The sequence below is a fragment of the Quercus suber genome, unplaced genomic scaffold, assembly GCF_002906115.3.
Source record: "Quercus suber isolate HL8 unplaced genomic scaffold, Cork oak 2.0 scaffold_665, whole genome shotgun sequence".
In the NCBI taxonomy this organism is placed as follows: Eukaryota; Viridiplantae; Streptophyta; class Magnoliopsida; order Fagales; family Fagaceae; genus Quercus; species Quercus suber.
In genome coordinates this window covers 61,648-73,571 of record NW_027070106.1, presented here as the reverse complement: position 1 = coordinate 73,571, position 11,924 = coordinate 61,648, and the positions used below count along the sequence as shown (strand labels likewise).

The following is an 11,924-nucleotide window of genomic DNA, read 5'->3' as shown; positions in this document are numbered from 1 at the left end:
TTAACACTATCCCCACTCCAGATTCTTTCTGGTTTGCTGCACCATCTACATATACTTCCCCGGATGAAGGTCCTTTCTGGGAGATTACTCCAACCAATTTTCCATCCATGTCCCGTGTTGGTATCAATTCTTCTAACGAGGGCTTAGTAAACTTAGCTACTAAATCTGCGAGGACCTGCCCCTTTACGGAGGTGCGGGACATATACTTGATGTTAAAAGCCCCAAGGATAGTGCCCCATTTGGCTATTCTCCCTGTGTAGTCAACACTTCTGAGTATGGTTTTGAGCTGAAGTTGGGTAAGAACAACCACTGTATATGCTTGGAAATAATGAGGCAGCTTCTGAGTGCCAAGCACTACTGCAAAGACGGCTTTCTCTAGCGACAAATATCGAATCTCGGCCTCATGCAATGATTTACTCACGTAGTAAACTGGCCTTTGTACACCTTGGTCCACTCGTATCAACACCAAACTGACAGCATAAGGAGCCACGACAATGTAGGTAAACAACACTTCATCTAGCTCAGGACTGGACATGATTGGCGACTGAGCTAAATAGTCTTTAAGCTATTGGAAAGCCAGAGCACACTCTTCAGTCCACTCAAATCCCTTCCATTTGTTGATTAACGAGAAGATAGGTTTACACCTATCTGCTGATCGAGAAATGAATCGGTTCAGAGCAGCGGTCATTCCTGTTAGTTTCTGAACTTCTTTGGGATTCCGAGGAACTTGTAAATTGTTGATGGCCTTTATCTGATCGGGGTTAACTTTAATTCCCCTGTGAGTCACCATGTACCCAAGAACTTGCCTGATCCGACGCCGAACGAGCACTTGGAGGCATTTAAACACAATTTGTATCTTCTAAAAACTTCAAAAATGTTTTCAAGTTCTTTCACATGCTCTGAAACAATCTTGCTCTTCACCACCATGTCATCTATGTAGATCTCAATACTCTTACCTAATTGTGGCTCAAATATGCTCATCATCATTCTTTGGTAGGTGGACCCTGCGTTTTTTAAACCAAATGGCATCACTTTGTAATGGTAATTACTAATAGGGGTGACAAAAGCAGTCTTTTCCTGATCATCCAGGGCTAATGGTATTTGATGGTAACCTTGGAAAGTATCTAGGAAACTCATTCGAGGGTGGCTGACAGTGGCATCTACTAGCTGATCAATTTTTGGCATAGGGAATGGATCTTTAGGACAAGCTTTATTCAAGTTAGTGAAATCTACGCATACTCGCCATTTCCTATTCTTTTTCTTTACCACCACAGTATTTGCTAGCCACTCAGGATAAAAAACTTCTTTGATAACCCCAACTTGTTTGAGCTTTGTTACTTCTTCTCTTACTGCATTAGCATGCTCTTTGGATGGACGTTGAGGAGGCTGGTTCTTAGGGGTAATCAATGGATTGACCTTCATATGGTGACATATAAATTCTAGATCCACCCCTAGGGCTTCTAGGCATTCTAGGCGAATACATCAGGGTTTCTTTTGAGGAACTCTATTAGCTCTTCCTTCTCCTGCAGAGGTAGCTGAGATCCAACTTGAAAGAATTTTTCTAGATTGTCTCTGATAGTAACTTTTTCTAAATCTTCACACCTAGCGCCCTCAGTCGGATCTTCGACGGGCGGTGCCCGAGATTTTAACTGCTATAAACCCCTTTTGGCCTGGGCCGAGGACTCAGTTTCGGGCTTATGTCGAATGGCAGCCACTAAGCATTGTCTGGCCACTGACTGATCTCTCCAGATTTCACTAACTTGTTCTTCAGATGGATACTTAACCTTCTAATGCAGGGTAGATGAAACAGCCCCTAGTGTAGGAAGCCAAGGTCTGGCTACAATTGCAGTATAGGGCGAATATACATCTACAACGACGAAATCCACCTCTACTACCTCTGCACCAGTCTGTACAGGCAATCATATTTGTCCCATCGGGGTAACAACTCTTCCTTCAAAACTCACCAGGGGAGAATTGTATGGTGTTAAGTCATCGGGTTTTAAGTTCAGCCCATTGTAGAGATCAGGATACATTATCTCTACTGTGCTCCCTTGGTCCACCATTACCCTCTTCACGTCATACCCTCCAATTCTAAGGGTGATTACTAAAGCGTCATCATGAGGTTGGATGGTCCCAACCTTGTCTTCATCCGAGAACCCTAACATCGGTTTAGTATCCGATTTAGCTCTCTTCGGACCATGACTAAAGTCTCTTGTGGGTAATCGGGCTACCGACATAACCTTAGATGGCCAGGATCCTGTTTTTCTCGGTGCTGCGAAGATGATGTTGATAGTTCCCAAAGGGGGTTTTGAAGAATCATCTTTTCGGGGCTCCAAGCTTTTCTGACCTCCTTAGCCACTGGAATGATGCAATAGCTGTTTCAATTTACCCTCACGGATAAGTTGGTCCAAATGATCCCATAGGCTCCTGCAATCCTCTGTGGTATGCCCATGGTCCTGATGGTATTGACAATAGAGATTATGATTACATCTTTCTGGGTTTCCCACCATCTTATTTGGGCACTTGAAGAATGGTTCATTCTTAATTTTTTCCAAGACTTGGTGTACTGGCTCTTTGAATACAACACCGACTGCTTGGAGATTTAATGACCTTGATTGTTTAGCAAAATCTCTTCGTGGTTTATTGTTGTTGTAATAGTCCAACATGAAATCCCTCCTCTCCTAGGGGATAACCTTGTCCTTTCCTTTTCCTTGCTGTTGATCTTCCTCAACTCTTTTATATTGTCAATACGGTCCATGAGCTGACGCATGTAAGTAACTGGCTTACTAGTTAAGGACTTTCTTAAACCATGGTCAGTAGGTAGGCCGAGCTTAAACATATTAAGGGCCACTCCATCATAGTCGTCTTCCATCTCATTGAACATCTCCCAGTACCTATCTGAGTATGTTTTCAGGGTCTCACCTTCTTGCATGCTCAAGGATAACAAAGAAGCTAAGGGCTTATCTACTTTTCGGCAGGTGACAAAACGAGAACCAAATGCTTGAGTGAGTTCTCTGAAGGAGTTAATGGAATCTACTTTCAGGCTATCAAACCATCTCATCGCAACTGGTCTAAGACTGGAGGGGAAAACTTTGCACATCAAAGCTTCATCTTTAGAATGGACTGCCATTCTTTGGTTGAAGTGGCTCACATGTTCGACAGGGTCTGTTTTCCCGTTATAGATAGTGAATATTGGCTGGTGAAAACAACGAGGAAGTTTTGCTTGTTCAATCCTGCGCGTGAAAGGCGATTTGGAGATTTGGTTTAAAGCCTTGCTCATGGCATCATTTCCTACACCCCACGTGATGGACTTCGAGGTTGGCGCTCATGGTAGTGCTCTTCTTCGTAAGAGAAAGACTCACTAATTGGTGTTCTAGTCCTCCGTTTGTAAGAGATATCCTGCTCATTGTCGGAATCATCCTCAGAATAAGAAGATGTCCGCCTTCTCTTTGCATGGCACAACTCTCTTTTTAGCTGATCAATCTCCAATTGCATATTTTTGTTCTTCTCTGCATGGGACATGTAACTCCCACCGTGTGACTGGCTTCGATCAGGATGTGCAGTGTGTACACTACTTTCACGATCATGTCTCTACTCTAAGTTAAGAAAAGGATCAACGTGTTGGGATGTCCTATATTTTGTTGGTTGTTGTCCTGGTTCTGCCATCATCAAACGTTGCCTCCACTCTTGCTCAAGCTTTTCCTACAGACGGCGCCAATTGTAGGGTCAAGATTTGTAACCCAAGCCCCAAAAGATCTGGAGTATGAGCCTAATGAACCAAAGACAATGAATTTGTAGAGAGTGGGTGAAAGAGCTGGCCTGGATGTGAATTAAACAACGGCTAGCATGGAATTCAAAAATAAATAGACATAAAAACACTCTTAAAGTCTGACTGAATAGATATCCGAGGAGATAATTTATAAATTAGGATATTGTTTTTGAACTCTAACAATCTTTTTTGCTACAGTTTCTCTTCTTCTCCCTCCCTTCTATTTTTTCTCGATCCTTCTCTTATGAGGTATCTTTTACATTATATAGTGTCTTTTTGGCTCATCTTTATCGTATACTTGTTAGTCATTTGAACCTTCACTTGAGTATAGATCCCATAAGGCCTTTTCTTTGGTTTTCTATGAGTGGTGGTAGTTGAGAGTGCACTATTCAGGGGTCTTCTCCACGTTAATGCGGCCAGAAAAGTTGCTGCAGTGCATTTAATGTGGTGGTAGCAGCTTTTCCTCTAGATATTTATTCGTTCTTATCATCTCCATACATGCCTGAAGTTTATCCTTATTATTGGAACCGTCAGGAAGGCCACTTGAACCTCCCAGGTACTTGCTTGACTGAGACTCTTTATATCCGAGAGGATCACACTCTTCGGACTACTGACGTTCTCCTCGAACTGTGCTCTTTGTTCATTTCCAGGTATATTTTTCCACCTAGGTTCCTTCTCAATCGTTTTCTCCACTTCGGACACGCCCTAGTTTTCAAATAGGGCCCTAGGTCCAATACATAATTCTAGGTTTTTACCCCCACACACACACACACATATATATATATATATAGATACACATTTTTATTTTATTTTATACACACACACATATATACACACTTTTTTATTTGATAAGTTACATATATACACACACCCAACAAAAAGAAAGAATTTAGTATTTTTAATTAAAATTGTGTTTAATGGCGATCTTTTATAAAATAAAATTCCTTTTTCTATTTTCATAGTGAAATTATTAAAAAGTTTCATTTTAAGTACAAATTATCAAATTTTATACTAAAGTAAGTAAAAAAAATCTTTCAATTGAACTAATGAAAATTTCAAAAAATGCAACTAAAGACATTAAAATAAGTTAGGCTCCAAACATATTTGAAACTATTTTGCTCTAGCCTATTATGTGGCAACTAAAGACACATTTCATGTATAGTTTTAGTGACAAATTTTTTTTTAATGAGTCAATAACTTGTTAATCGCCATATAATGAGTTAAAAAAGATAAATTCAAACATATTTGATGCCAAACTTTATCAAATATCAAACAGATATAAGCGCACATTTTACAATAAAAAATAGAATTGTGAAAAATAAAGTTAGATCTCTATAACTATTAGACCGATTTTTTTTTTTTTTTAAGAGCATCATTGGACTAATTCAAATATTTTTTTTTTTTGTGGGGGAGGGGGCAACTCTTATTTTTATAGACTAAATTTTGAAAACATTAAAATAATTATATATTTTTTCAAAATTTTGGCCCTTCAACATAGCTCCGCCCCTAGAGCTGCCCAAAGCTTAGTGACCTTCTGTCGATTATATATTAAACATCGCAGATTTGATGAAAGTGTGAGAAAGGAGAGAGAGTGAAAAAAAAAAAAAGGAGTTGGTTTTTTTAATAGGGCTAAAATTTTCTTGTATATTTAGAATAAAATTATGGTTTTTGGCTTTTGCATAAAAAGATTTTTTTTTTTTTTTTTTTAAACTAGTTTAAAGAGAAACCATTCAAACTCTTCTTATATCTTTTTATTGGATATGAATTTTGACAGATTCACCATTAGATTGTACTTTCTTATCATATCCTCTATGCTTGTAAAATTTCAAGAAGATCAAAGATTAATAGCTATGTCATCAATCAAATGTTTAAATTTCAAATTTTTGTGCCTTAAATCATATATAAAAAATAAGTTTATGGATCGAATAGTAAAAAACATCTGATTTGAATGAAATTTGACATGCATATTATAAACATAAAGAAAACACAATCTAATGATTAGATTTTCAAAATACACATTCAATAAAAAAGTATAAGAGGAGTTTGAAGAATTTCTCTCCAAACTAATTTGAAGAAAAATCATATCCCTTTTTGCATGTACAATTGGGTGTAAGTTTTTTTTTTTTTTCTTAATATTGTCTTTATTAAGGTGGGTATAAGACTATATTTATATGTTTAGATAATTTACAACACCAGGTGCAAATACCCTCATGTTGGATTGGTCTCTCGATAATGAACATATCTTTATTGTCCACCATGGCTTTAATTTCATTTTAATTTTGCTTTGTTATAAAATTTTGAGATACCTTTTCTCCATTTTGGATATCAGATAGAGAAATCTTGGAATTTTATGTTGTTTTTTTTAATCATGCTGTTTTTTTGGATTTTGGGTTCTAAAAGTGTTTGTTTCATTTTTTTTTTTACTTGATTTATATATTTTTAGATATGTTATTTGGATATAGGGTGACAGAGTTAAATTTTTAAAATGTTTATTTTGTGGAATAATTATTAATATCTAATGTACTTTGATGATTGATAAAATTGTGTACATAAATGTTGTTAGAAATAAATATTTTCTCTACCCTACCCTTTGAGTTCTATATATGTATCTATTAACTTTAAGAAAAACTTTCCTAGCGCATATCGTTGTTTTGTGACTAGTTTGGGTAAGAATAGGTTTGAATATAGAGAAGATCAAATTAAGTGGACCCCAAAGAACTCATAAGGCTTAATGACAGTTTTATGAGGGCAATTCTTAAGTAATTCTAGAATAGCGCTTTGGGCTCTCACAAAAGGGGTGGAGCCCACACATGAGTCCCACCATGGAGCCCCAAACATTTTGTGAGAGCTCGAAGCACTGCTCCAAAAATATCCTCTTTTTTTTTTTTTTTTTTTTTTTTTCTGTATTATAAAGGATGGGGAAATTTTTCCTCTTTTTTTTTTTTTTTTTTTTTTTTTCTGTATTATAAAGGATGGGGAAATTTTCCGTTGTTATGGGTCCAACAGCCATAGAAAAGTAAGCAAGGAGAGCATCTGCCATTGAAGAAATTTTTTGATGAGGTATTCACTTTGAAAGACCTACCCCTGAAGGAAAAGGAAGTGGATTGGGCCTAGTTGATAGACCAAGAAGCCATACGACTACAATGCTAACGCCCGTGTAGGGTAGGGACGTGACCATCACCAATAAGGACAATATGTCAATTTGAGTTTCTTAATTAGCTTTGATGTAATTTCCTAAGCTTTAAATAAAATGGAGTTTGATTTGAATTAATTTTGTGTGTCATTTGATAATGAAATTCTACACATGAATGATTCCTATGAAATTGAAAATGAAACTAATAAAATGTAAGACAGTAAAATTGAACCTGTCGAACATCAAACTATCACAAACGATGAAAATTCACATTAAATTCAGATCATATGCACCATATCCTCACAAGAGCGAAAGGCCTCAAGGCCAACTTAAGAGAATTCCAAAGTGTCTTCACTTGGTCATTGGTAGATGTGCCTAAAATTGATCCCAAACTTGCCTAACAACATATTCCATAGTTCCCACACATGAAACTTAGTAAAACAAAAGATATGCTGCTTGTGACCCGTGTGACTCCTTAAGTTACAAGAAGAATTGAGTAAACATCTAAAAGTTGAATTTATCAATTGAATGGACTAGGCAATTGGATAACTAGCTAACATCAGGAGAAAATGGGCATTTGCCATTTTCGCCAAAACTTTTCAACAAAATGCCTCATATCTAAAACTATTTAGAAAAATACCTCTGTTTTGAAACTTGATTTTCTAAAAATCGAGTTTCAATTTAAAACTCGATTTTTGGATAATCGAGTTCCAAAAATCGAGTTTTACATTTGAAACTTGATTTTTAGAAAATCGAGTTTCAAAATAAGGGCATTTCCTTAATTAGTTTTGACATGGGGCATTTTGTTGGAAAGTTTTTGAGAAAAAGGTAAAAGCCCATTTTGACTGCTAACATCATCCTACTATCCTAATACTTAAGAAGAAATGGATCGAGTGTGAGAATGTATGTCAATTGCGAGAATGTGAGCAAGGTTTACCCTAAAGATGATTCTTCGTTCTCACATATAGACATGCTAGACAATAATACCACAGGTAGTGTTTTGATGTTTTTCATGAATGGGTTCTCCAGCTACAACCAAGTTAGGATGACACTCGACAATATGACTAAGGTGGTGTTTGGGTATTGCGTTTCTTGCGTTGCGCTTCTAGCATTGTTCATTGTCCATGAACAATGATTTTAGGCTTATGAACAGTGTCATACGCATGAATAGTAACTTTTTTATTATTTTTTTATTATTTTCAGTTTTCCGTTTTCAGTAAAATAAACAGTATCTAAACGGATCCTAAGACTAGTTTTGTCATGAAGTGGGTCATTTATTACTACACTTTCATGCCCTTTGATTTGAAGAAGAACCGGGCCATGTACTAGAGGATGGCTACAATCTTGTTATATGACATGATGAAAAAGGAGGTTGTGGAATGCATGAATGACCTGATTGTCAAATCCAGGGGTAGGGAAAGCCATGGCCAACATTCAAAAGTTCTTTTGAACCAATCAAGGAGTGCAAGCTTTGGTTATGCCCGCAAAAGTTTACCTTTGGGGTGACAATTGGAAAGTTGATAGGGTTTTTGGTAAGCAATAGAGGCATAAAAGGGGACCCAATATAGGTCAATGCCATTAGGTAAATGCTCATGCCTTTTAATAAGAAGAAGATAAAGGGCTTTCTTAGGGAGGTTATAGTACATAAGTCGTTTCATAGCTAATTAAGCTTACCTTCACCTGTCCATTTTCCATGTATTGATAAAGGAGAACCTAAGGTGTGGAATAAAGATTGGTAAAAAGCTTTCAACACCATTAAAGAATACCTCCTGAACCTCAACCCATCGGCCCATATCCTACCCAAATCTAGAATACCTTTGTTTTTGTACCTATTAGTCATTGACGATGCTCTATGAAGTATGTAGGCTCCGGAGGATAAGGAATGATATGTAAGGGCCATCTAATACCCAAACAAGAAGCTGAACAATTACGAAACAAGGTACACGACAATAAAAGAAAGGTTTATGATAGAGCAATTTTCCTAACTCCTGATAGACACTTGTTAGGAATGAAATGAGGGGTTCTTCAAAGAAGACCCGTTCTTTGCAAAGTTAGAAAATACATGGAAAATGTACTTTGACGGGGTAGTTAACCATATGGCAATAGGATAGGGATTTTGCATGTAGTGCTCGATGGGTCACACATATCAATCCCAGTGAAGCTGAATTTTGATGTCATTAATAAACGAGGCTAAATATGAAGCTGTTATCGCTAGGTTGAGGTTTATAGGGATATTTCTTCAGTCATCTTGTAACTGTAGAAGTTGCGGAAAACTAAGAAGGCGCATCTGAAGCCATATTAGCAAATACCAAGAGGAATTGTCAAAGAAGTTTGAGAAACCCATATTTTTAAATCATTGCAATGTCATCTAATGGTGTAATAGGAATTAACTTGAATCCTCAAAAGTTGAAGCTATAGTTCAACATACAACAAAAAATAATCTAGATGCTTAAATCTGGGTAATAAAACCCACAAATAAAAGCTAATTCTCTATTTCAAGGTAAATAAAAGTTGTGAACTATATGATGAAACTATTGCACATGAGTGAAGTGTGAGAAACAGTTCACCCAATTTTAAAAACCAATTCTAAAACAATCATAATTTCATTTTATCCATAATTGACAAGGGCCTTAATTTCACAAATCGATAGAAGATGCCACCCAAATTCTAACTATAAGGCAATTGCATTAATGCCCTCAGCAATCAGCATGCCCTGTGATCCTTCATTGTAACATCGTTTTCATTTGAATTAGAGAAACACAAGAATCAGACTGAAGCATCAAAGATCCGGGAATCTTGATGATTGAAACATAGTTTTCTTAGCATCTGTCAACCTTGCTTCTCTATGTACCTTATGCAAATTGTCATACATAAAAAACTACATTCTATATCTATTATACAAAATGTTGTCAAGTCAACTAAAAAAATTGAACTCCCAAAACAAATATTATTACATAGGGAGATTATCTTGACATTGTAAATTATTTATTTAAAATAAAAGCATGATAACTTCTAGGTTAATCCATATCATGATATCAATTTTGGGGATTATAATTTCTCCAATCAAAATAGATTTGACACTTAAATATTCTACAATATAAATTTAAGAAGTACAATAACGTAAAAAAAATCCATGTAGCAAGTCTTGTCACTGTATCGATGCAAACATTATTTCTCCAATTGATTCTGCAACGTAACATATTAAAAGAGTTCAACATAACCAAGTAAATAAAGCCAATAAAAAATAACGTTAAAGAAGTTGTTTTTCAATAAAATAAGTAGGTTGTCTGATGTATAAAAATATTTTTTAATTCACATAATTAGAAAGGAAAAAGAGAAACGCTTGTTATGTTTGTATTACTGCTAAGAATGTTGTGCTAGATAACTAATAAAATCATTATCTAAATTAGGAAATAGATCAAAGCCATCATATGCTTGTCAATTGAATATGGTTAGAATCAACTTGCCCACTACCATGAAAATTGTGTATTTTCCCCAAAATTTGAATAATTGAACACGTGGGATTACAATCCTAACAAACTTCCAACAAACTACTCTAACAAACTCTATAAATATGTTTTCAGTTACAGCCAAAATATCTACAGAAAATATTCAGGAGAAAATATCCTAACACTCAACAATGTCACAATGACAGAAGCTCAAGGTTGAAGAAGAAGAAGAGGAGAGCAATGGAAGACTGTTATGCCAAGATGACATCGTGACCTCATTTAGACTTTGTAATCTTGAAACGATGCCGTGTAGATAATATGATCTCAGTACCGCTAAAACAAAACGATGCCGTCTTGACTAATATTGTGATAACATGCTCCACTTAACCAAATGATGTCGTCTTCTCTTATAAACAACTGCTCTAAAACGCCACCGTTGGATTAAGTTACCGTTAGCTATCCGTTAGCTTATTTGAATATTTTGGTCTTCCTCTTTCATCCCCCTTCAAATTCATAGGGGCTATTGGCAGAGTGATTTTGGAACGCAGAAATTGAAATCTAGTTGTAGGAAGACTCTTGGTGAAAACATCTGTGAGTTGATCATCAGTAGTAATATACCTGACCTGAGGATCCTTACCAAGCACACGTTCACAAATGACAAGCATATGAAGCTGTTTCTTTGCACTAGATTAGATGCAATAGCCAAGGCTGAGACATTGTCACACCAGAGCTTAGGTGGTGTGGGAAGGAAGACGCGTAAATCTTACAAGAGCTAACGAAGCCAACACAATTCAGCAGCAGTGGAGCGCAAGTCTCGATATTCAGATTCAATAGAGGAGCGAGAGACAGTGAGTTGTTTCTTTGCACTCCATGTGAATGGACTGTACCCCAGGTAGACCAAGAACCCATTAGTGGAAAGACAATTATAAGGGTCACTAGCCCAGTTAGAATTAGAGAAGGCAGAGAGATAAAAAGGACCAAGTTGAAGAAAAACCCCAAATTCAGAAGTGCCATTGAGGTATCTTAGAATCCGTTTAGTAGTAACAAGATGCACATCAGTGGGACAGGACATGAATCGGCACACCTGATGAATAGGGAAGCTGAGATCAGGTTTTACAAATGTGAGATAGTGCAAGGAACCAACCAAGCTGCAATACAGATATGGATCAGTTAATGGGCTGCTTTCATTGGGAATAAGCCTCAAATGTGGAGCCATAGGAGTCTTAGCTAGCTTCGAGGTAAGCATGTCGTGCTTCACTAATAAATCATAAGCATACTTAGTCTGATTGAGAAAAAGACCCTTGGAGGTCCTAGTGATATGAAGAACAAGAAAATAATGTAAATCACCAAGATCCTTAAATTCAAAAGCTTAACTGAGTTGTTTGATGGGAGCATTAAGAATTATAGTATTGTTACCAGTAAGTACTATGTCATCAACATAAACTAGAATTTTTCCATGTTTGTAAATGAAGAGTGATGAATGAGGTAGAGAGGCATGAAATCCCAAATGTAATAGTTTAGTAGAGAACCTTTCAAACCAGGCCCTAGGGGCCTGTTGTAGATCATAGAGGGA

The 11,924-nt window shown here is 36.6% G+C and overlaps 1 protein-coding gene across 1 annotated transcript; it reads right to left on the bottom strand.

Annotated features, from left to right (window-relative positions):
• Window positions 1-1,787: 1,787 nt before the first annotated feature.
• Window positions 1,788-2,237, bottom strand: LOC136064322 (uncharacterized). The gene is made up of 2 exons (XM_065765934.1): window positions 1,965-2,237; window positions 1,788-1,907 (listed from the first exon to the last, which is right to left on the bottom strand). Exons 1-2 carry the CDS (start codon window positions 2,235-2,237, stop codon window positions 1,788-1,790), a joined length of 393 nt encoding a protein of 130 aa, XP_065622006.1.
• Window positions 2,238-11,924: the final 9,687 nt, after the last annotated feature.

Coding starts and splice junctions, on each gene's coding strand:
- LOC136064322 (XM_065765934.1), bottom strand. CDS start 2,237: ATGTCGGTAGCCCGATTACCCACAAGAGACTTTAGTCATGGTCCGAAG. Junction 1,908..1,964: donor CACCATACAATTCTCCCCTG/GTGAGTTTTGAA, acceptor TTGCCTGTACAG/ACTGGTGCAGAGGTAGTAGA.